Source organism: Schistocerca nitens, chromosome 5 (assembly GCF_023898315.1).
Source record: "Schistocerca nitens isolate TAMUIC-IGC-003100 chromosome 5, iqSchNite1.1, whole genome shotgun sequence".
Classification (NCBI taxonomy): Eukaryota; Metazoa; Arthropoda; class Insecta; order Orthoptera; family Acrididae; genus Schistocerca; species Schistocerca nitens.
In genome coordinates, this window is record NC_064618.1 from 94,210,829 (window position 1) to 94,237,419 (window position 26,591).

The 26,591-nt window shown below is 43.4% G+C and overlaps 1 protein-coding gene across 1 annotated transcript in view; it reads left to right on the top strand.

The window, feature by feature from the left end:
- LOC126260294 (SCY1-like protein 2) overlaps window positions 1-26,591 on the top strand; it is a 963,146-nt gene that overhangs the window by 771,844 nt on the left and 164,711 nt on the right. Inside the window, exon 12 of the mRNA XM_049957618.1 lies at window positions 20,605-20,854. Coding sequence (XP_049813575.1) covers window positions 20,605-20,854 — 250 coding nt within the window. The remainder of the gene's footprint in view (window positions 1-20,604; window positions 20,855-26,591) is intronic.

Below are 26,591 nucleotides of genomic sequence, written 5' to 3' on the forward strand. Positions count from 1 at the left end.
TTTGTATATTACCTGTCTCTCCCATTAACTTACCCCTATTTTTCTCAAAATTTCGAACATATTGCACGATTTTACATTGTTGAACCTTTTCCAGGTCGAAAATCCTATGAACGTTTCTCAATTTTTCTGTAGTTATTAGGTATCGTTAACTGCTGCAGTTTGGCGTACCAAATTTAACCTGACAATTGGGACCTTCTTTACGTCAAGTTGTGCCGTAAATTTCTTTTTCTCCAATTCGTTTTAGTATCTTCCCCTCTAATCGTCAACGTTCTTTTACAGCAGCACACTTGAAAAGCTTCTTTTCTCTTCTTGTCTGAACTGCTTATCATTTTCGTACAAGGCTGCACTCTGTGCGAATAACTTTAGAAATACAAAACAGTCCATTAAATTTTTATTAGATGTTAACAAATTCTCTTTTTCAGAAATAATTTTTTTTCTATTGCTAGCAGGAATTTTACATCACCTCTACTTCGGCCATCATCAGCTATTTTGCTGCTCAGATTGCAAAAAAATGGTTCTAAGGTCACGAGCCCCTAGACTTAGAACTACTTAAACCTAACTAACCTAAGGACATCACACACATCCATGCCCGAGGCAGGATTCGATCCTGCGACCGTAGCAGCAGCGCGGTTCCGGACTGAAGCGCCAAGAACCGCTCGGCCACCGCGGCCGGCGCTCAAATTGTAAAAGTTATCAACCAATTTTAATGTCTCACTACCTAATCAAAGTCCTTCAGCGTCACGTGATGTAATTCGACTACATTCAATTAAACTTGTTTTGCTTTTGTTGATGTTCATCTTGTATTCCCCTTTCAAGACACTGTCCATTCCGTTCAACTTCTCTTCGGAATTGTTTGGTGTCTCTGACAAAAATACAGTCTCATGGACAAAGCTCAAAGTTTTTCTTTCTTCTCCATGAATTATAATCCCGTCTCCAAATTTTTCTTTAGTTTCCTTTAGAACTTCTCAGTGTACAAATTGTATAAACTGGGGATAGGCTTCAAGCTATCTCACTCCCTTCTGAAAAAGTGCTTTCCTTTTATGCCTGTCGACTCTTATAACTGCCGTCTAGTTTCTGTACAAGTTACAAATAACCTTTCTCTCCGTGTATTTTAGCCCTACTACCTTCAGAATCTCAAAGAATGTATCCCATTCAAAATAATCGAAAGCTTTCTGTAAGTCTATGAAAGCTATAAACGTAGGTTTCCCTATCCTTAACCTGTGTTCTAAGAGAAACTGTATGGTCAGTATTGACAATTGTGCTCCTACATTTCTCCAGAGTCCAAACAGATCTTCGGCGAGGTCGACTTCCACCAGTTTTTCATGTGTATACAACTATCGTCCAATGGAAAAATTAGACCACGGTACTGTCACATAAGAGGTTGCTTAAGAGGTTTCGTATGTCCGTGATGTGCCGTTGTGCCCTCAGAGTTCCTCCAGTCGCTACTAGGTGTATCTGAAGTCATACACAATGATTCCCCACACAATGACAACAGGGTAAACACAGCAGTGCTTCCCCAAAGTATTGGAAGAACGATGCCTCTCCCTAGCTCTCCGCCATACTTGCCGACGACGGTCATCCGAGGCAATGCAGAATCAGCACTCTCCGCTGAACACACAGTACGCCGCCACTCGCCAGCAGCCCATGCTTCTCGGTGACTGCGCCGCTGCAGACTCCGCCGTCTGTGTTGTGTTAATGGCAGCCAGGACGGTAACACAGTAGTCCCGCTCCTTCTAGTCTCCGACCATTGACGCGGGATGAGACTGAATGTTGCGGGGAGTCGATTACTTGTTCTCGGATGTCAAACGCAAATCTGAGGAGGCTAGGATGTGTTTCGTGCATACTGTCGTGGTCAGACGTGGTCGAACAGAATCTTAAGACTCTCACGACGTCGCCTGCGCTCGTATTGCTATGCAGTCCTACATCCGGCCCCTGTCATACCCGAATCCCCCAAAAAACTGGGTATTGCACAATTGGATAAGCTGGCCAAATGGAGACACACAATGATGCTTTGCTTTCAGCCGCGGTCAGGTGGTGGTAACGCTGTCTCACATGGCATCTCAGTGTGCTTCACAGTCATCACTCGACATCTGACTGTTTACATTCCTGATATACCCTAGCAGGCCTGGTACCAGCACTAAACACGAACAGTACTAACGCACGCTCTTGCCTGTTCTGCCTGTCACAGAGTATTCCAAGTCTGTAATCGTTTACGTACGCACGGATGGTGAAATTCAACGTTAAAAAAAAAAAAAACCGGAGTAACATTGCCGTGGGCGAAACTTGTGTAGTACGCATTTCTGCCGCTAGACGTGTACAGCGCAACTCATTGCCAGCTCAGTGCCACCTGTGTTGTCGACCTGCCGTGTTCTCTTCATCTGCACTGATGGTTTTTGCAAGCGCTGTTTTGTTCTTGTTTCGTTTTTGTGATGCCAAACAACGTGCAGCTGTGAAATTTTGTTTTCTACGCGGTAAAAATGCTCTGCAACTGTGTCAATGTTGAAAACAGTTTACCAAGATGACGCTATGGGAAAAACTCAAGTGTGGGAGTGGTATGCTAGATTTAAAAATGGCGACATGTCGATTGATGACAAACCTCGTTCTGGACGTTTATCAGCTGCCCGAATCGACGCAAATACTGAAAACATTAGAGAGCTTGTGCTCACAGACCGTCGACAGGCAATCGATCATCCGTCAGAGATTAGTGGGTTATCATGGAGCTCGGTTCAGTCAAGAAAACACCCACTTTCAGGCAGACAGGAGGCTGGTTCTTCCACCACAACAACCGCACCTGCTCACACAGCCATCTCTATTACACAGCTTTCGGCTAAAAATGGCATGGTTTCGTTGCCTACGCACGTTACTCGTCTGATTTGGCTCTGTGCGACTTCATCTTATTGCCACGCATGTAAATGGGCCTGAAAGTGCATCGATTTTACACCATTGAAGAACTCAAGAAAAAAACTAGGGACAAACCGTCAGTCATTTCTAAAGGCGACTACAAAAAATATTTCGAACAGTGAAAGCACCAGTGAGACAAATGTTTAGTTGTAATGGAGTGCATTTTGAAGGGTCTAAGGTTATTTTGTAAAGAATTTGAAAATAAGTGACTTTTAAAAAATAATTCCGTTTTTTTTCGGGTACTCCCTCGTATACGTGTACGAAGTTAAGCCGTCCGCACACGAACCGTGCATCCAAACGTTGAGCGTTGTGCGTGCCGAGTTTCTGACGTCATAGCGTGGAATAGCACGTTCGGGAGTCTTTCCCAACGTGCAGAGAAATATTTAGCATGTCAGATATTCTGAGCGTGCGTCTGAGCGTTAACCAATCAGGTGCAACAACGCCACTACGTCACATGCACGCCATCTCCCTTCAGCACGGAGTTGTGAGGCGCCATATTGGCATTCATTTCAAGCTTAAACGTATATATGCCGTTTCTGAGCACCAGAAAAATTGAGTCTCACTCGAAAACACGCTGTTAACTGTGTGATTCGTTGCAGTAAAATAATGAGAAACATTATATTCATGGCAAAAGAATATTGTAACTTGCTACCCCATACGGGTTGTCGGTGCAGTGTAGTGAGTAGCGTGACTGATTCTAAAATAAGTTGAATAAGGTGTTGGAGGTTCGCGTCTCCCCCCCCCCCCCCCCCCCGCACACACCACCACCACCAATTTTTTTCCTAACATTCGCATTTTTAATAGGTTCTGATGCTTTACTATTAGTTTAATGTAAGTATATACTATAATATTTGATGTTATTTAAATATAAGTTCACTTTTTTTTATTTTTTGAGCAGTGAGCTTGTTCGATTGGCTTAATCTACAGGACAGCTTGCGCTACTTGTATAAAGCTATTTTGCTGCTTTTTCTTTTACGTTTCGTAATTCACATGTTGCAAAGATTCTGCTACCAGGTAGGAACAGTGATCAAGTAACGGTGACCTTGGGGTTTTAATATAATGTAGGGATGATGAAATAATGTTTATCTTATGTGGAGAACTATTGCAAATTTGGATCGCGCTGTTTGTTATGGAACGTTTATAAGCCTGTGTGCTTATTGATTGGACATGGTACTTTCCTTTTCGTCTTAAAACATGTACATGGATATTGAAGTTTTTATTTCTGTCTATTACATATAGAACAACGTGACTAGCATGTGGACAATGGAGGAAATGTGCGTTTTAACAGAGCTAACGTGGGAATATTACGTGCGCCCATTTAGCAAACAGTGTGATTTACGAACTAGAAACATCCCGCAACTGCCGCTGGAGTGCGTTGTGATCACGTATACCACGTTGGGGCCCACGTACCGGATTTCTGAGCGTTCAGCAGCACGTTGAACTCAGCACGCTCAACGTTGACGTTTGACAGCACGGTCCGTGTGCCGACGGCTTTACACTGACCTCCGACCGTACCTTCTCGCTGGTTCCCTTTTTTTTTTTTCAGGCAAGGTGTGTGATAAAAACAAATTACGATACGGCCGCCGTGCTCCCGTAGGCAAAATATACCCAGTGTGTGTTCGTTTTCTTTACCGGCGTGTTGCATGACGTCAGCGATGAGACGCTAGCTAGGCCAGAGCGCCTCCGTGTCGTGTCTGAGCTCAGTGGTTCTTCCAGTGGCCTTTTCGCCGTCTTTTGTTTCTGACGAGGCAAGTTTCTCGCCCTGTCATCAACTTTAAACAAATGTTCTGCCGGCGAGGTAGAGAGCCGGTGGGAGCCGTCCGCTGGAAGAAGCGACTGCAACAGAAGTAATAACAAGCTTTCTGCAGCAAGTTCCCGGCGGCTGACACGCAGGAGTAGGGGACCGGCGTCGGAGAGAGGTACGAGTTCCGCGAGCCTGTAACGTCACACCGGATGTTTTGGGGGGGGGGGGCGATGGGAGGGGGGGGGGGAGGGACAGGCCACGCCCGGCAGCACTTCCCGCCAGTCGGACAGGCCGCGCTGCAAACCCTTGGAGAACCTCCGACCTCCGCGCTGGGAAACAGGACGCCAGATCCACTTCGGAACAGAGCGGCATCGGGTCTACTGTTTGCGTAAGGTTCGTGACATGATCAAAAGACAGTTTGGTCACCAAAAAAGGCACAATCCAACCTCTGTCTTCCCCTACATTTTTTAAACTCTGCCGCTTCAGTCTGGAACCGCGCCAACGCAGATTCGAATCCTGCCTCGGGCATGGATGTATGTCATGTCCTTAGGTTAGTTAGGCTGAAGTAGTTCTAAGTTATAGGGGACTGATGACATCAGCTGTTAAATCTCATAGTGCTCAGAGACATTTGAACCATTTGTTACTTAGGCAGTAAAATAACCGATGACGGACGGAGCAAGGAAGACATCAAAAGCAGACTAGCACTGGCAAAAAGAGCATTCCTGGCCAAGAGAAGTCTACTAGTATCAAACATAGGCCTTAATTTGAGAAATAAATATCTGAGAGTGTACGTTTGCATCACAGCATTGTATGGTAGTGAAACATGGACTGTGGGAAAACCGGAACAGCAGAGAATCGAAGCATTCGAGACGTGCTCCCACAGACGAATGTTGAAATGAGGACTAATAAGGTGAGGAATGACGATATTCTGGGTAGAAACGGAGAGGAAAGGAATATGTGGGAATCACTGACAAGGAGAAGAGACAGAATGATTGTACATTTGTTAAGACATCAGGCAGTGACTTCTGTAGAACTAGAGGCAGCTGTAGAGGGCAAAAACTGTAGAGGAAGACAGAGATTGGAATACATCCAGCAAATAATTGGAGACGCAGGTTGCAAGTGCAACTCTGAGATGAAGAAGTTGACATAGAAGAGGAATTCGCGGCAGGCTGCATCAAACCAGTCAGAAGACTGATGGCTCGGGAAAAAAACAGTTGCAAAGTGCACGTCTCACTTCAACAGGTCTTGCTCCTCTAGATGAGAACAGAATGGTAAAGACCTACACCCGAGACTGAACACCGCTCTCCCCAAAAGGCACGTATTTAAACGCATTTCCAGAACTGACTAGTGTTTGGGAATCGCCGAACATTCTAGACTGGTGAATATACAATTATTTCAAATTTTACAGTTATGTGTTTCATAAAAGCTGCAAATCCAATTGACGCCATCTAACTACATCTCAAGGTACTTAAGGATTTAGCTAGCTGACCAGGACTACAGTAAATGGAGGGCGTATTTTGAGCATCTATTAAATGTTCACCAGGAAGCAGGAAATGAGCAGGCATACGAAATACATTCAGCAGAACCCCAGATACCTGAGCCAACGTTAAAGGAAGTAAGAGTTGCAATTAAGAAATTGAAAAACCATAAAGCACCAGGATCAGATTGCATAACTGTAGAATTAGTTAAAAATGGGGGACAGAAATTGGTGGAAGTAAAAGTGATAACTAAAGTATGGAACTCATGGATGATACCTGAAGAGTGGCAGGAGTCGATTCTGATCCCAATTTTTAAGAAGGGCGACAAAATGGACTGTAGTAATTATAGAGGGATATCGCTATTACCAGTATGTTCCAAAATTTTCTCGATTATTCTGCTAAGCAGGCTTAAACCATATGCAGATGAAATTGTGGGCGATTACCAAGCTGGCTTTCGGAGGAACAGATCAACTATAGACCAAATATTCACCCTGCGTCAAATTTTCGAAAAGAAATGGGAATACAATAAACCAGTTCATGATCTTTTCATAGATTTTACAAAAGCATATGATTCAGTATTGCAATCAAAATTGTACAGAACTCTTTTGGAACTTGGAATACCACAGAAGTATGTTAGACTTACAGAAGCGAGTTTGAAAAACAGAAAAGGTAGAGTACGCGTGGGGAAATTGGAGTCAGAAGAATTCGTAATAAAGAACGGACATAAGCAGGGAGATGCCCTGTCTCCGCTACTTTTTAATTTAGTCCTAGAATATAGTGTACGAATGGCAGCAGATAATTCAGAGGGTGTGGAGTTAAATGGAAATATTAAGATATTAGGGTACCGTATGAAGATGATCTAAACATCATTAGCGATAGGAAAGAATCTGTAACAGGAAATGCGAATGCGTTAATCAAGGCTAGTGAAGATGTAAGTCTAAGGATAAGTGAAGAAAAAAGAAAATACCTGGTTACTACTAGAATGCCAACAGCAGTAGATCAGGAAATGTTAAGAGTTGGAGACTTGCAGTTTGAAAAAGTGAATACATTTAAGTATCTAGGCGTGGACATCAGTTCGAGAAATGAGATTGAATCCGAACTGAAGAAGAGATTACGGGCGGAAAATGGGTGCTACTTCTCACTGAATAGATTACTTTCGGCACGGATATTGTCTAGGAATTTAAAGATTAGAATATACAAAAGTATTATTCTACCAGTTATGCTGTATGGGTGTGAGACTTGGTCTCTCACGTTGCAAAATGAAAAGCCGTTTCCAGTATTTGAAAACAAAATTTTGAGGAAAATTTTCGGAGCAAAAAGGGATGACATTAGCGGAGAGTGGCGAAAACTGCATAACGAAGAGGTTCACGAACTCTATTCAAGACCTGACATAATCAGTATTATTAAATCACGTAGGTTGCGATGGGCGGGTCACGTAGCTCGAATGGATGAGGGCAGGGCTGCGCGCAGAGTACTGGTAGGGCACTTAGAGGGAAAACGTCCTGTGGGGAGACCGAGGCGTAGATGGGAGGACAATGTGAACGCTGATTTGAGGAGCCTAGGTATTGAAGGTGAATGGAAGGAAATAGCCCGAGACAGGGACACATGGCGAAAATACGTTGCTGCGGTAATGGACTCTCGAGTCCGGTATGACCAGTGAGTGTGAGTGAGTGAGTGACCAAGACAACAGCAGTTTCGTTGCGTCGAATAACTACATTGTGGTCTGGTCGGGATTTCTTTAGCACTGACAGCTGTGGAGGATATAGTGGGGCGAGGGCGGACGGAAGGCTTAACAAGCACTGAGCGAACCCCACGAGGACCGCCTTGTATCCGCAGCAGCCTCTCGCCGTTAACAGGGCTGGGAGGTGGCGGCAAGACTAAAAATTGGCTGTTTTTCTTATAAATGAGCTGGTCTGGCTGGAGACGCCTCATGCCGTAAGCCACGAAACGCTACAACTAGCGTCCGCAGCTCGTGGTCGTGCGGTAGCGTTCTCGCTTCCCGCGCCCGGGTTCCAGAGTTCGATTCCCGGCGGGGTCAGGGATTTTCTCTGCCTCGCGATGACTGGGTATTGTGTGATGTCCTTAGGTTAGTTAGGTTTAAGTAGTTCTAAGATCTAGGGGACTGACGACCATAGATGTTAAGTCCCATAGTGCTACAACTGGCCAAGCGAGAGTTTTAGCAGGGCCACGCGAAATCACTTCTAGACGTGTCTGAGAATTCTGTAACGAATAAGAACTCTGCATTCCGGATTCGAGGACGCCTGTTGTTGCCCTCCCCTCCCCCGTCCACCGTTCCTTGCGGACGCCTGTACCTTCACCGCCAGCACTGCAACACTTGTCGCCTGCTGGCAGCTTGCTGTCTTGCGACATCGTCAATTGCCCACTAAGATTTTGCTTTACTTTCTTACAGTTGCGGGGTAAACAGTTTATCTTTTGTTTCTGTTGTGTGACACTGGACAATGTCAGAGGCAAGGTTGTCAAACATATTCAGTGGAAAATCTCCACATAGCTCTCTTGGCCAGATGACTGCCGTGCAAGGTAAGTCGAGAGAAATGGTTTGCGCGTTTCGTGCCTGCACCCGAATGATTGTTACTGATAACGCTCCAGACCATTCTGTCGAACGAGACGCCAAACATGGCAAGGCAAGAGGAGGAACTGATTGGCTTCACCGTCGAAACGTGGAATTAAGTGATGAATTTAAAAAGTTACGCTGTCTGCAGGCGAGGCAGCCAGCAACGAAGCTGTTACGAGAGTCACCTCTGAAGACAGGAAGGAAGCCGTCAATCAAACGCAGCGTATCGTGCAAAACGCTTGGCGGCTTGAAGTTATTTTTAAGAAATCAGTCGTTATACGGAACGATCGCGTCATTAAATGACGGCAGTGACTGAGTCACCTGCTTCAAGCACCTGTGACAGCGGCGAGAGCGGTCACAGTAGAGTTCTCCCTTTGCCATCACAAAAAAAAAGTTGATTCAGCTGACTGTCTGGGGCATGTGGTGTGAGTACCTGCACAGGAATATTATATTTGCATAAGTCTGGACTATTAATGAAAAGTATATAAGAAACTATCAGCCTCAATTCCGGTAATGAAACCAACCTTTCCTTGGTTTCAGCCCAAGTAATTGAGCCTTCTTCAGAAGATATGCCTGGTTCAAACGGCTCTGAGCACTATGGGACTTAACTGCTGAGGTCATCAGTCCCCTAGAACTTAGAACTACGTAAACCCAACTAACCACGAGATATCACACACATCCATGCCCGAGGCAGGATTCGAACCTGCGACCGTAGCGGTCGCGCGGTTCCAGACTTTAACGCCTAGAACCGCTCGGCCACACCGGCCGGCGGATATGCCTGAATCTATAATATGTCTAAAAGGGCATGGTCTAGAAATAAAACTAAAACAGCCTGAATAGGCGTAATCACATTTTAAAACTGCGGTACGTAAGTACTAAGTCAACACCAAGACTTGATTTAAGCTCTGGCGTGCGCCTAGTCTCCATGAACGCCGTGCGGTGGGCCTGGGGAGCTCACGTGAAACTGTTTCTTGTATATTAGATTATCACGATTGCTGACCGTGCTGCAATGTTGAAAATACAAAAATTAATGAAAAGACTGACATTAGCAACTGAATCCAAAAAATTTTCGTCTGTGGCACTCAGACTTAATCTCGCCTAGGATGTACCCCTCCTGTTCGCACTATAACTGTTTCAGTACTGTATTACTGTATTTTGTCCATTTTACTTTCTTCCAAATATGTAACGTAAGTTTCATCACTTCAATTAGTAGGTACATATTTATGATAATAGAAATAAGTAGAAAATTTGATCAGAAAACGGAATAACACATTAATTATGAACCTGGTGCTCTGTTCTCTCAAGAAAACGAAACGGACGAGCGCCGAAGTTTGGAATCATGATCACATCATTCGTCATACGAGGTGTCTGAGAAAATTAATGAGACAGATTTTTTTTATCTACCTAAGTTTTTATTATTTTTTTTTTCAAACGATAATAGTGTCCCCCTTAAAGTAGTTCCTTTCGGTAGCTATACACCGGCGGAGTCGTTGTTCCAGTCTTCAACTGGTAGGGCCTTTAACATGTAGGTCACATTCTTTTGAACGTTCTTCAGAGTCCCAAAATGACCTCCTCTTGAGACATTTTTCAATACTGGGAAAATAAAAAATCGAAAAGACTCAGATCAGGTGAATAGGTAGCCTGTGGAACAATAGGAATGCCTTTTGAGGTCAAAAATTGCACGATGGAAGTGGCCCTATGACATGGGGGGATGTTGTCATAGTGCAGCACCACTTGCGTGCAATATCTTGTCTCACTCGCTTCACCTTTTTCCTGAGCGTTTCAAGGAGATCTTTGTAAAACACTTGGTTGACAGTTTGCCCCTGGAGGAATAAATTCTTTACACACGATACTCCTTATGTGAATAAAGCAAATCAGCATTGTTTTGATCTTTAAATTCCTCATTCCAGTTTCTTTCGGCCGAGGAAAAGTCAGTGCGCTATTCCTCACTTTTCCTCTTTGTCTAAGGATCCTACTAAAAAAAAATCAGTATTCTTCGCCTGTCATCACACGGCTGAACCATTCCTCGTCATTGGCAGTCCTCTGAAGAAGATAATCGCACACGTTTCCTCGATTGCCCTGTTCAAGTGCCATTTTGCCACAAACCTTTCGCATGTACAAATCTTCGGTCAAAACTTGATGTACGGTAAAAGTACTTAAGTTCAATGGACACCCATCATCCTTATTGCTAAACGTTGGTCCGATTTGACGAAAGTACGCACACATTCGGCGTTCTCGCCTGTTTTTGAAGGTCTGTCTGAGCGAGGTACATCGTCAGGTTGTTCTCGGCATTTCAAAAAGCAAGAGCTCTTGATAAGGAATGTTCCCCATAGGCCTGTTTAAACTTTTCAAAGATCACAATCTTGACTGCATAACGTTGCTCCAGATTCCGCTATTCCACACAACAAAAACACAGCTTCATTGATGGCGCTCTCAAAGATCACTAGATGCCTGTACGGAGCTGCAACTCGGGCCGAACATCTGGAAGTGCCTGTCTACGCAAGTGGAACGACGCAGCGTTGCCGGATCACTCACAGTGCTGTCAGTCTCATTACTTTTCTCACAAACCTCGTAGTTTAACTGAAATTATTTCGCGTCAGAGGACTTTGACAGAGTTCTGGTTTGGAGCAGATTAAAATACGAGGGGCGTTCAGAAAGTAAGCTCCGATCGGTCGCGAAATGGAAACGACTATGAAAATCCGATAAAGCTTTGCACAGATGGGTAGTGTCTCTAGTATAACCCCAGTTAGCATCATGTCGCTCTTCTCGTTTCTGAGCTCGCAGTGAGTGCGTAAAGATGTCTAGAAAATAGTGTCTGCCGCCAAGTACGAGGGCCTGGTGAGAAATTTCGCCTGAAGCTATGCAGCTAACATTACATAACTGTCCTGCTGTTTCTTCTTCAAGACAAATCTCAGCCGCATTCTGCAGGGGCAATGAAGATGCTCCTGCATCGTTTTCAAATGGAAATGTGAGATTACCCACAATACAGTCCGCAATTGTCTCCCCCTGAGTTTCATCTCTGGTCACATGAACCGCTGTCTTTGAAGACAACATTTTGACACAGACAACGAGGTGTAGGCCAGCGTGGAGAATTGGCGGAAAGCACTGGCGGCTGCCTTCTATTATGAGGCTATTGAAAAGTTGGTACAACGCTATGACAAAAGTCTAAGTCAGAACGGCGACTACGTAGAGAAGTAGCTGAAAGGTGTAGCTAATTGTTACAAGTAAAACATTTCTGATGTTCACTGTGGTTTCAATTTGGCAATCAATCGGAGCTTACTTTCTGAACAGGCCTCGTATATGTATTCTTCAGATTTCGTCCCCGTATTACATTCACCTAAATTTAATAAGAGAAGAGTTTCCTGCACATCAAAAATTTCTCTAACGTCGTCAGGAGTGCATTCTCGTACACTTTCCGTTTGTCGTCTTAAAAGTTTATTACCACCGATAAAATTTAAGTGAAAACATTGTGAAACTCCTCCGGATGGCGCTGATACGAGTTCTATGTTTGTAGATTGACTTTGAGCGAGCTGAATGAAATGTAAGATTGGGCGTGTGTAACGGATTTGATATGGTAAGTGTGGTCCGCGCCTCCACGTGTGTTAATCTCAAAGTATGTCTGGACAGATCATATAGTAATGCATACTCTGCACCTCGATGCCTACTGTATTCGTGATAACTGCGTTAGAACTTACAGAAAATAATCTCTGGATGTGAGTCGTCTACAACAGGGCGATTAGGGTTTTTTTTCCAAATGTGCCTCCATAGCGTGACGACACGTCCGAACAGATCCAGACAAGTTCTCCTATTTGTCTCTTTGCCTGGGGTCCGGACGCATTTTTGCATTGTCCTCCTTTTTCGCGAAGTTCACCGTAATAAATTCATATTTGCTATTATTTCCGTTCTGTTGCTCATTTCTTAAATAACTCATCTATAGATGGCAGCAGGATCGTCGATATTATCGATCACGTTTTACATAAAGCAATTCAGCATGGGGCTGATTGTCTTCCTGTTGATTTGTTGTGTGTCATCGTGAAAATTCATAATTATTTTTTTTTCTATTTACTCTGTTGGAATAGAACAGCTACGCTCTTTCTGCGAATTTGTGGAGGTAAATTACAAGCAAGTCCCATCTCATATGAAAACTCGATGGTTGTCTCTCTTCCTAGAAAATATTGGAAATGTATCCAGCTCGGAAATCTTACTTTCTGCCTAAAAGCAAGCCACCACACGTTTTTTTTCGGTTTTTCGATAATAGTTTATGTGAAACCTACTTATGGCATTGCATTCATTGATGCCTGTTCAACTGAATGTTCTTCAAGTAGAAAAGGAGAACAGTTATGTGCTTGAAGTGATTCATATTTTACATTCTGCATGTAAGGTGCCTGAGGACCGATTAAACGAAAAATTTGTTTGACTAAAGGTTAAATGTAAGCTGGAAATTGCAGCGGAATAAGGATTTGACAAAAAAGTTAAAGTGTATATGAAGGAATCTGTGTCGTTGTGTAATTTTTTAAACTATTTCCCTTCATGTTTCACTACTTCTCCTGTTGGATGTTTCTTAAAGAAGATGTTAACTACAGTGATGTTGAAAAAGGCTTTTTGTATTTGGAAGATAAATGTAAAGCTTTCGAAATTTAAGATGTAAAACGTTATGATCAATTCTGTAATTTTGGGCAGCTTCTGAAACAGAATAGTAACTATCCTGAATTTAGTGAGCTATCTTGTAATAATAAATGGGCCAAGTATTTTTATGAAAGTAGGTCTGTTGATTTTCAGGGAGAATTGTTAAAACTTGCGGAATACTCTTGCAGTATATCAGGGCACAATGGAAATGCAGAAGACGTATTTTCGCTCGTTACAACACAGTGGACTGATGACAGGAACAGACTGAACCTTGAATGTGTTAACGGTCTAGTATAATTTAAAAGAATTTCCCTGCGTATCTTTTCACAGCTACCTGGTAAGCAAGCCAATACTTCTACAGAAAACTGTATCTTCAGAGAAGTACCAATAAAAGTTAAGGAATGTATGTTATACCTGTTAATTGATTAATTTATTAAATTTCAGCGTGTGTTTCCGTGTGTCTTCTTTCTTTTGACCTTGTCCTCCTTTTTGAAGCTGTTTCTCCTCTCTCTTATGCGTCTGCATCTGGTCACCGTGCGCTTGCCTTGCCTCTGCAGGGTGGGAGACGCCGCTTCATGGCTGAGTGCTCTCGCTGGGCAGGCAGCAGGTGGGGGACGGCTGGGCAGGATCTGGGAAAGCGACGCCCGCCACGGGCTGTCATCGGACGCCAGCAGCGCAGCGGAGACAAAGAGCTGTCGAGAGGCGCCGATGGGCGCGGGGGCGTCAGGTGGGGGTGGGGGTGGGGGTGGGGTTGGGGTCCGCAACCCGAGCGGGCCGCGTGCGCAAACTTTGCCCGCCGGGTCAGCCAGCCCTGCCAAAGCACTCTCCTCTCGCCTGCTGCACTTCTAGTAAGCGTGACGCTTTCCTGCGACAAAACACGACTGGCCCGAAAATATTTCGTGCGCCTTAACATCTAAGTATTATAGAAGGTTACTCAGACTAAGTTCTTTGGATGTTAAAAATACATTTAAAATAAATACGCGTTGTTGACGAATTGCTTTATCGTCAGACTTGATAAACTGATTTATATACACTACTGGTATTAAAATTGCTACACCAAGAAGAAATGCAGATGATAAACGGGTATTCATTGGACAAATATATTATACTAGAACTGACATGTGATTACATTTTCACGCAATTGGGTGCATAGATCCTGAGAAATCTGTACCCAGAACAACCAGCTCTGGCCGTAATAACGGCCTTCATACGCCTGGGCATTGAGTCAAACAGAGCTTGGATGGCGTGTACAGGTACAGCTGCCCATGCAGCGTCAACAGGATACCACAGTTCATGAAGAGTAGTGACTGGCGTATTGTGATGAGCCACTTGCGAGGCCACCATTGACCAGACGTTTTCAATTGGTGAGAGATCTGGAGAATGTGCTAGCCAGGGCAGCAGTCGACAGTTTCTGTATCCAGAAAGGCCCTTACAGGACCTGCAACATGCGGTCGTGCATTATCCTGTTGAAATGTAGGGTTTCGCAGGGATCGAATGAAGGGTAGAGCTACGGCTCGTAACACATCCGAAATGTAACGTCCACTGTTCAAAGCGCCGTCAATGCGAACAAGAGGTGATCGAGACGAGTAACCAATACCATCACGCCAGGTGGTACTCCAGTATGGCGATGACGAATACTCGCTTCCAATGTGCGTTCACCGCGATGTCGCCGAACACGGGTGCGACCATCATGATGCTGTAAACAGAACCTGGATTCATCCGAAAAAATGACGTTTTGCCATTCGTGCACCCAAGTTCGTCGTTGAGTACACCATCGCAGCCGCTCCTGTCCGTGATGCAGCGTCAAGGGTAACCGCAGGTATGGTCTCCGATCTGATAGTCCTTGCTGCTGCAAACGTCGTCGAACTGTTCGTGCAGATGGTTGTTGTCTTGCAAACGTCCCCATCTGTTGACTCAGGGATCGAGACGTGGCTGCACGATCCGTTACAGCCATGCGGATAAGATGCCTGTCATCTCGACTGCTAGTGATACGAGGCCGTTGGGATCCAGCACGGGCGTTCCGTATTACCCTCCTGAACCCACCGATTCCATATTCTGCTAACCAACGCGAGCAGCAAAGTTGCGGTATGATAAACCGCAATCACGATGGGCTACAGTCCGACCTTTATCAAAGTCGGATACGTGATGGTACGCATTTCTCCTCCTTACACGGGGCATCACAACAACTTTTCACCAGGCAACGCCGGTCAACTGCTGTTTGTGTATGACAAATCGGTTGGAAACTCTCCTCACGTCAACACGTTGTAGGTGTTGCCACCGGCGCCAACCTTGTGTGAATGCTCTGAAAAGCTAATCATTTGCATATCAGAGCTTCTTCTTCCTGTCGGTTAAATTTCGCATCTGTAGCACGTCATCTTCGTTATGTAGCAATTTTAATGGGCAGTAGTGTACAACGCGTTTCCGTAAGAGCGTGAAAAAAGTAACAGGACTCAAAAATTTGAGGTAGGGAATCTGTGGTGGGAGAAGCCAGCTTAAGGAGATAGGGAAGTAAAGTAAACTTGTCTACCCCTTTGTGTAGTTTACTGTTTTCCTGCGTGTTTACAACCAACATTCGTACCAGTTTACGCGTACTGTGCTGTTTATTTACATGCACGTTCTTTATATGCTGCAAGGAAACGAGTAGGACGAGCCTTATAGCCAAGATGCCATGATGCAGGTTTTGTTTGCTTTACTTGCCCATAATTTGGCCCTGTTGTTCGTTTTTACATTGCCCCATGGCAGAACATGCTGTGAATCAACGACAGACCGGTTCATCACTCAGTGCTATGCAGACACGTACAGTACAATTCGATGGAGCGGTTTCCGTACAGCACTTCCTGGTCGCTGGATTGGAAGGGGAGGTCCTATTCCATGGCCTTCGAGGTCACCTGACCTGAATCCCCTTGATTATTTCCTATGGGGATATCTAAAGTCACTTATCCTATCGGAGATGGAATTGGTTGCCAGAATTGTAGCTGCCTGTGATGGGATTCGAAACACACCAGGGATATTTGTAAGGGTGCGACACAATCTTGTTCGCCGATGTCATACTTGCATTGATACTGATGGCCGTCAGTTTCAGCACACTTTGTAAGATAAATACAAATGGTACCTTCATTGTGTCATTAATGGTATTTGCACTTAACTAATGTAAATAAAAAGGTACACAGTACCGTGGTTTTATTCCTATTATCTCCTTAAGCTGGCTTCTCCGACCCCAGGTTCGGTACCTCAAATTGTTAAGTGGAGCATCCTGTATGTCCTGTCAAATTTTTGCACGCTTTTACGGAAACACCCTCTACGCAAATCGATTCTTTGCCAAGCCAGCAACAAAAAGTACACGACTCATATTTTCGTCTGTTGTCCACTTTTCGGAAATTGATTCCTTTCAGGAGCGAACAGCTCCAGCAATCAGTACCACACCAAGAAACACTCTCAGTTTGACTGAATCTTCATCTATCCAAATTCTCGTTCGCTTTGCAGCAATATTTGCATCGTAATGCAGAACAACACGTTGTGCTTCAGCATTGGTGAAGGTGCGTGCAATGTCTGCAATTCGGTCATCAAAGAACGTGCTGAAAAATTCTGACATTATGAGTGCAAGATCAGTTGCGTGCATTGACCCGGGAGGTCCACTTCCAATGTTATATTGACGACAGCGAGACAACCGGGGACATGGAACTTGTTAACTTTCGTCACCACTTTACAATAGTGTCATCTTCTTCATCGGAATCCCCATAACAATTTCTGCTGGCAACGTGACTTTCTTCTGAATCCATTTCAATGTTATCTTCCGACCCTTCTTGTTCTGGAACAAAGTCCTCATCACGTTCAGTTGATGCCAAGTTCCTATGAGACCAAACTGCTGAGGACATCGGTCCCTAGGCTTACACTCTACTTAATCCAACTTAAACTAACTTACGCTAAGGACAAAAACACACACACACATTCTCGAGGGAAGACTCGAAACTCCGACGGGGGGAGCCGCGCGAACCTTGGCAAGGAGCCCTAGACAGCGCGGCTACCCCACGCGGCCCATCACGTTCAATCAAGATACCTTCCCGGTCACTAAGATTACATTCATCCAGAATAGAAGAATGTAGCGATCTGAGATTTTTTTGCGGACCATTTCTGAAAATTCGTGGCATTCACGTTATGAAAAGTAACACAAAAAAATCCACCAAAATAGGTAACATACACTACTGGCCATTACAATTGCTACACCACGAAGATGACGTGCTACAGACGCGATATTTAACCGACATGAAGGAGATGCTGTCATATACAAATGATTAGCTTGTCAGAGCATTCACACAAAATTGGCGCCGGTGGCGACACCTACAACGTGCTGACATGAGGAAAGTTTCCAACCGATTTGTCATACACAAACAGCAGTTGACCGGCGTTGCCTGGTGAAAAGTTGTTGTGATGACTCGTGTAAGGAGGAGAAATGCGTGCCATCACATTTCCGACTTTGATAAAGGTACGATTGTAGCCAATCGCGAGTGCGGTTTATCGTATCGCGACATTGCTGATCGCATTGCTCGAGATCCAATGACTGTTAGCAGAATATGGAATCGGTGGGTTCAGGAGGGTAATACGGAACGCCGTGCTGGATCCAAATGGCCTCGTATCACTAGCAGTTGAGATGACAGGCATCTTATCCGCATGGCTGTAACGGATCGTGCAGCCACGTCTCGATCCCTGAGTCAACAGATAGGGACGTTTGCAAGACAACAACCATCTGCACGAACAGTTCGACGACGTTTGCAGCAGCACGGACTGTCAGCTCGGAGACCACGGCTGCGGTTTTCCTTGACGCTGCATCACAGACAGGAGCACCTACGATGGTGTAGTCAACGACGAACCTGGGTGCACGAATGGCAAAACGTCATTTTTTCGGATGAATTTAGGTTCTGTTTACAGAATCATGATGGTCGCATCCGTGTTTGGCGACATCGCGGTGAACCCACATCGGAAGCGTGTATTCGTCATCGCCGTACTGGCGGATCACCCGGCGTGATGGTATGAGATGCCATTGGTTACACGTCTCGGTCACCTGTTGTTCGGACTGATTACACTTTGAACAGTGGACGTTACATTTCAGATGTGTGGCTCTACCCTTCATTCGATCCCTGCGAAACCCTATATTTCAGCAGGATAATGAACCATCGCATGTTGCAGGTCCTGTACGGGCCTTTCTGGATACAGAAAATGTTCGACTGCTGCCCTGGCCAGCACATTCTCCAGATCTCTCACCAATTGAAAACGTCTGGTCAATGGTGGCCGAGCAACTGGCTCGTCACTATACGCCAGTCACTACTCTTGATGAGTGCATGGGCAGCTGTACCTGTACACGCCATCCGAGCTCTGTTTGACTCAATGCCCAGACGTATCAAGGCCATTATTACGGCCAGAGGTGGTTGCTCTCGGTACTGATGTCTCAGGATCTATGCACCCAAACTGCGTGAAAATGTAATCACACGTCAGTTCTAGTATAATACATTTGTCCAATGAATACCCGTTTATCATCTGCATTTCTTCTTGGTATAGCAAAATTAATGGCCAGTAGTGTAGTATGCAAAGCGGGGTCCTGCCTTGATGATGTAAGTTGGTATGCCTGTCTTTGTGTGCATGAAATACACTGCCACAAAAAACAGTACAACACCCTCAAGGGATGTTTTCAGTGGCACAGGGGTTCAATGCGATCAGATGGCGCTCAGGAGGCCTGTCTGTGTCTCCTCTGTTCTAACCACGCAGCACGCAGGCAGTGACTGTGCTGAGTTTAGAGATGAACAGTGTCTGCAGCATTGATTCTATAGTACAACCATGTCCCGGCAAGGAGTACGTACTCCTGCTGCACAATCTCAGCCATTTAAACACAGTCGCCTTATGGTACTGCAGGAAGCTGCATGAAATAAGCTCACAGATATGTGAGTGGGTCGAAGACCTTAAACGATAGAATCCAGCATATTGTCCTCGACTACGAGTGTTCATCAGAGACAAGGGTATCGTCAGGAGTGGCCCGCGGAAGTGTGATAGGGGCGCTGTTGTTCTTTATATACTCGTACAAACATCGCCTTTGTTCTGTATTTACAGAAATGATTTGGCTGGTAGGGTGGGCAGCAATATGCGATTGTTCGCTGATGATGCCGTGCTGTACGGTAAGGTGTCAAAGTTGAGTGATTTCAGGAAGATACAAAACGGCTAACACAAAATGTCCTGTCGATGTGATGAATGCCAGCTAGCCCTGAATGTGGAAAATGTAAGTTATTGCGAATGAGTAGGCAGAACAAACCTGTAATGTTCGGATACAGTATTACTTATGTCCTGCTTGACACAGTCAAGTCGTTTAAGCACCTGGCGTAACGTTGCAAAGCAACATGTGAGAACTGTTGAAGAGAAGGCGAATGGTCGACCGATTATTGGGAGAATTTTAGGAAAAAGTTGTCGACCTGTAAAGGAGACCGCATATAGGACTCCGGTGCGAGCTATTCTTGAGGACTGCTCGAGTTATAATTTTGGAAGGCAGCAATCAGTCGTCTTTTTTTTCTTTTTTGCAAGTTTTATTTGGCAAATCCAGATTTCGGCTAGTGCCTAGCCATTATCAGTGCACTATTTTCTAGTCTCGATGCATGTCACTTCCCTGTTGTTCGGGCGTCAGTCACTGCTCCAGTGTTTGGGATCTGTACCAGGTCGGATTGAAGGAAGACATCGAAGCAATTCAGAGGCAAGGTGCTAAATTTGTTACCGGCAGGTTCGAACAACACGTAAATGTTACGGAGATGCTTCAGGAACTCAAATGGGAATCCCTGGAGGGGAGGCGACGTTCCTTTCGAGAAACACTACTGATAAAATTCAGGGATCCTGCATTTGAAGCTGACTGCCGAGCGATTCTACTGCCACCAATATACAAAGCGCGTAAGGACCATGAAGGTAAGATATGAGAAATTAGGGCTCCTTCGCAGGCATACAGATAGTCGTTTTCCCCTCGCTCTATTTGCGAATAGAACAGGTAAGGACGTGACAAGTAGTGGTACAGGGTAACCGTATGCTGTATTGACTGTTTTCTGGTTGTGGAGGACGTTTTGTTAATTTTGTTTGAAACATGTGTCTTCGACTTTGGAATTTTGTATACTAAACGTTTTATGATGAATTTCTGTAACCCTTCCATGGACTACACTCTCGTTTCACGACTGCGGTTCACTCTGGGCCATTGGCGTGTATGACTTCCGTGGTGACTGGTGCACACGACACCTATGTATATGTGTGTATGTGTGCAGAGCGCGGCGCTGGTGGCGGTGACCAACGTGTCCGAGTACCTGGACGAGGCGGCTGTGCGGCGCATGGTGCTGCCCAAGACCAAGGCCGTCTACGAGAAGAACACGGCCGACCTCAAGCTCGTGATGAACGTGCTGAGCTGCATCGAGAAGACGCTCGACAAGCTGGACAAGTCGCAGATCATCGACGAGGTGCTGCCCCTGCTTTGGGACGTCCGCCTCGCCGACCCCGAGATCACCATTCGCGTCGTCAGTGAGTAGCCGAGTAGCCGCCGCCATCTTGTCGCGCGCCGCAGCCGCATAGCCGCACGCTGCAAGATTTGATTTGATTTGATTTGATTTGATTTATTTCGTGTTCCATAGGTCCAACTGTGTTGGATACACAAGGACGTGGAACGAGTCAGTTTTTTACAAATACAATCTGATAATCTAATAGCATATACAGAAATTTGAGTACATAATTATATAAAAATTTATACAGTAAATTCTTTGGGCAGCAATACAGAAAAAGAAAATACATATTTTCTTAGAATCATTAAAACACTACAGAACACAGATACGGAGAACACACAGTTACAGAGCTCAGGTTAAATAAAATTCATAGTGGCATTATGTCAACTTGTATTATATAATATTAAAATATTACAATTTATTTAGTTAAAAATTCATCTAGACTGTAAAAAGCTTTTTCTAGCAAAAATATTTTTAGTGCTTTCTTAAACTCACTCTTGTTATGAATCTCTGTCTTTATTTTGGGAGGAAGAGCATTGAAGAGTTTTGCTCCAGTGTAGTGGACACCCTTTTGTGCCAAGCTCAAATTGCTGAGTTCACTGTGTATGTCATTCTTCCTCCGTGTATTATGCTCGTGATAATTACTGTTTGGTTGAAATATCTCTATATTTTTACAAACAAAACACATGAGAGAAAAAATATATTGGCATGTAGTTGTGTATATTTTAAGATTACGAAAACTATTTCTACAAGAGTCTCTTGGGCGCAATCCACATATAATTCTTAAAGCTCGCTTCTGTGCAATGAACACTTTCCTTGCTAATGGCTGGTTGCCCCAAAAAATAATTCCGTACTCAATGAGACAATGAAAATAGCCATAATATGCCACTTTTGCAGTGTTAGGTTCAACACATGTAGTGACAACCCGTAAAGCATAGGTAGCAGAGCTAAGCCTCTTACAGAGGTCAATAATATGTGAAGACCAGTTCATTTTCTTGTCAATGTGCACTCCAAGAAATTTTGTTGTTTCCATTCTAACTATTGGTTGATTACCACATGTCACACTTATCTCTCTCTCTTTTTCTGTTTTTGTACAGAATTGAATAAAGCTGGTCTTACTGGAATTTAATGAGAGACCATTCACCTTGAACCAATTAACTATATCTGAGAGTATGTGATTAATGAGTTCCTCAAGATTGTTGTCTGTTCTACTGCTCATAAAAATTGTGGTATCATCAGCAAATAATGTAAATTTACACGGCAGGCTTGTACATGATGGTAGATCATTTATAAAAATCAGGAATAATAGTGGCCCAAGAATTGAGCCCTGGGGCACTCCACATGTAATGGAACTCCATTCAGAATCTGAGGAAGTGTCACATACTCCACCCAAGCTATTCAACACAACTTTTTGTTTCCTGTCTTGGAGGTACGATTGTAGCCAATTGCCTGCAACACCACTTATTCCTACTAATTTTGCTTTTTGCAAGAGAATCTGGTGATCAACACAGTCAATGAAGCGAGTGCGGCTCGGATAAAGTATCGATATATCGATGCCTTCTCCTAAATGTAACGGCAGGTGTCGGACATACTTTTCACCGATACACCGATATATCGATATCCTAATGCCTTTTCCTAAATGTAACGGTATGTGTTGAGATACTTTTCACCGATACACCGATATATCGATATCGAAACGGCTATATCAAGAGCCGATATCTTTATATTATATTATATTTTTACGCAATTTTCGATAAATATTTAAAGCTATTCTTTTCACATTGTAGTAGAACGTAATTTCATTGCGTCCCGTCTTTCTTTATGAGTGTCTGAAGCAAGTATAGATGGTAGAAAGAAGAAGTTCGATTACACTGGAGGGGGTTGGCGGTGTGAATGGAAGAACGAGGTGTCCGATGTGAACAAATAGAAAACCAGTTGCGTTGACAAACAATTTTTAAAGCAACTATTGTGCTATTTCTTCGCATTGGCATTTTTTAGAAACAGATGCTGAAACTAATGAACAAAAATCTAAATGACAAGAATGGTCTTCGCGGTGGATGGAAAAGTGCGGGGGGAAATGCTGACGTAATCGGCGCTCGGTGCCACCAACAGAAACTGCAACGTTTAACTTCAACACGCTATTTTGGCACTACAGCTTCTAGGACGCTGGCGTAGGGATTTCATACGGTTTTCACTAATCTGTATTACTAAATAGCAAACCTGGTTCATGGTTCATAGTTCGTGGTTCAGAATCCAAACTGGCTGTCTCAAGTCTTAAAGGGGCAAAAAAAACTGATTTTTAGTACTTCGTATAGTTACTTATAGAATCTAAAAATTTTATATGCCGTCTAATCTACTCATTCTGAGGTATCATCTTGTGTTACAGTTTTAGCACAGTAGGACAACTATTACGGTTACAAATTGTTTACATGTCTACACACAAATTACCCCTTCTGTATTCTTCCAGTATTTGGGAATGAGAGCACTTCGAGACTTCCAACAAGCTTTAAACACAGTTTCAAACTTTTATGAAGACATTTCTCGCTGACAATTCCCACAAAATAATGAAAGGGAAAAAGTTCGTCGCTTAGTATATTTTTGCTGTTCTTGCTGTCTAACTTCGACTCTGGCATTACGTTTTAATTTATTCCTTGCTTTTATTAAATAATTATTAGTGTTTCGGTCAATTTTTACTAATATTTATTTAGTTGGCACGTTTCAGCAGCTTGCTCTCGTCATCAGGTGAATTCCAGTACATGTACATTACATTAATCTGAAGCGGTAATTAGGTTCGTGTGCTGTGTGTACCAGTGAGTTTATGTATCGAAATACAATCCTGTACGGAAAGATACTTATATTTCGGTGTGTACATTAAGTGATTTGCATGTTTAGATAATTTCATTAGTGCATTTACTTATATTTTTCTTGGAAACTTGGTTGTCTGGCGCACTGAGCGCAATACCGAACACGTTACAGCTTATGCAGTGAAGACGAAATCTTTTCTATCTAGATGCATTTATGTCATGGCACGTATTAGATAATTTGATTACTTGGTAAAGACAATTTCTTATTATTAAAGACAATCTTTCATCAATAAAAACAGCATTCAACATTAGAGAAGTATTTGAAGATATTAATATTGTTACTTTTCTAGCTTAAAATGTAGTAACTCATTACCATGTATAGCGATTTTGACGCAAATGATATTAACAACGTATCTGATACACTCGATAAACAGAGCCAAAATATAAAACTCACTGTGGAATATGAAAACAATGGTAACATCAAATTCCTTCTAATTCAGCAGAAAAACTGCAACAACAGACACCACCAAACACAGCTCACTTTGCCACCCTGAGACGCACAAATGTGCTTCATAAACAGCACTAGTTAACAGAGAAATATAGCAATGGACAAATATGTGAAGCTTCTTGAACTCAGCACAGTGAAACAACTAGGTGCAGCAAATGGCTACGATGACACAATTATTTAACAACCTCACACAGTAGAGACAAACAATAATAAACCAACTGCCCCACAGAGAGTGAAAAAGAAACCCACTGCTTGCATATCATCCACAAGCAAACGCCCCTACAAAATAGCAAACATTTCAGACTGCACAAGACTAACAATGCCTTCACAACGCATAACTGCAACGCACACTGAGACTCAGCATATATAATCAGGCATTTATAAAACGGTATGCACTACACACAAAGTTCTGTACGTAGGCCAAACTTGGGAGACTTCCAGAAAATATACAATGAACACATAAATGCTTACCACTCAAACAATTACAATAAATCAGCAAAAGTCACCCACATAAAGACACTGGCCACCTGTTTCATGAAAGACCTTCATCTATTGCATAGGGGACACATCAAATGGACTTCCATGAAGAATTAGAAACTTTCATCTATGCCACAGTACGTGATACTATGTTACTAAATGATAAACTTGAAAACAACAGTATTAATTTCTTCAAAACCTTCTCCAACACTGAATGGTTATTTTATTGAAAGAACATTTTTCTTTAATAATAAATAATTGGCATTACGAAGTAATCATAGTATCTAATATGACCCAAGACATAAATGCATCGAACTAGAAAAAGATTCATCTTCACTGCATATTACTTTCTTAGCAATGGAAACTACTTTATCTTGGTGATAAACGTTTTGAAATGATGTAAACATCTCACTGTGAAAGTGTTAAGCTGTAATGTATTTGTTACTGTGCTGTGTGTGCCAGACAGCTAAGTTTCCAAGAAATATATATATAATGTGTACAGGATAGTATTTCGATGCACAACCTCACTGGCACACACAGCAAATGAACCTGATCACACTTCCATGTAACGTAATGAACATGTAACTTCAATGCGCCTGATGATGGCAACATGCTGCCGAAACACGTCAGTAACAACTGACTGAAGCGGCAGAAATTATTTCATAAATTTAACAGTCGCAGTCCTCAAACCGTTCCATATAACATGGATAAATTTAAGTATTACTTCTTTAGTACGAACATTGTTCGCATCAGATTTTGCAGACAGTCTTCGTGTATGCCACTGAACGTATCTGCAAAATTATGTCAATGTACAACATGTAATTCTGGCAGTATGACACAAACATTAAGATGCACGAAAAACAAGCTTTTTCTTACAATGCGGTGCAAATTACCATGACTACATTGATCCAGAGTTTCACAAAGGGAACACTTAACGACTTCCGACAAACTAAAAACATAATTTCAAAAAATTTTCAAGTTTTCATGGTTAACGACAAATATTTAACATATTAACTCATTTGTAAAGTAATGAGACGTTTGAAGCTTTTTTATACATGGTTGTTCGATTCTTGAAAGAATAGGGGGTTTACTGTTTGGTAGATTGATTCACGAGGAAGCTTGTTTGTACAATTTATAACCGCTGCGCCAGACAAGTCGTCCGGCCGTAGATGGTTGGTGCCACCCCTCCTAAGCTAGGGCGGGCCGGAAGCTGGATGTAAATGTCTGGCGGTGGTTTCTTGTCTAACCGATACTGGTAAGGAGTAGGATTCAGCTGTTGTACCACATCACGATTTTTCGAATTATATTTAAAACCTATAAGTCTCGACACCGTAGAATAATGTAAAAACTCTTTCACTGGAGTGAGAACCATATACACGTGGTCGTTACCAGACAGTCCCCTCGAGGGTCTGTACACGACCAACATTGCTGCCACTCTTCGTAGCAACAATTCAAGCCTCCGACGGATAGACTGTCTATCGTTGCCTGACTCAGCTGACTCCCCCAGACTGCGCTGTACTGATTTTATTTCAGACTAGTGGACCCGGCAATGGATATAGGTGCTGATCTCCTTCTTCCCTCTCTCTCTCTCTCTCTCTCTCTCCTCTCTGTGTGTGTGTGTGTGTGTGTGTGTGTGTGTACGTCTCCTCCTCTCCCCTCTCAGTGCCCATTCCGCCCTCCCCCTCTCTGATCCTTTTCTTCTCCCCCCCCTCCCGCCCCTCTCGCTGACCTTGAGCATTGTTTATTGTTAGACCCAAGAAGCCTCGATTGGGAAGTGAAATAGCTTAAAATAAATGGATGTACCGGTGGGAGTAGTAGATTCAATGACAGTATTTCGCATACTTTTAATCTGCAAACGGGTAGGATTACAAAATTTTGGATGATTCAGATTCCTCACTAGTATTCTAATTATAAGCCGATAAACCATAAGTACAACTTCTCACTTTTCCTTTGATGTTGACTGCGAGGAA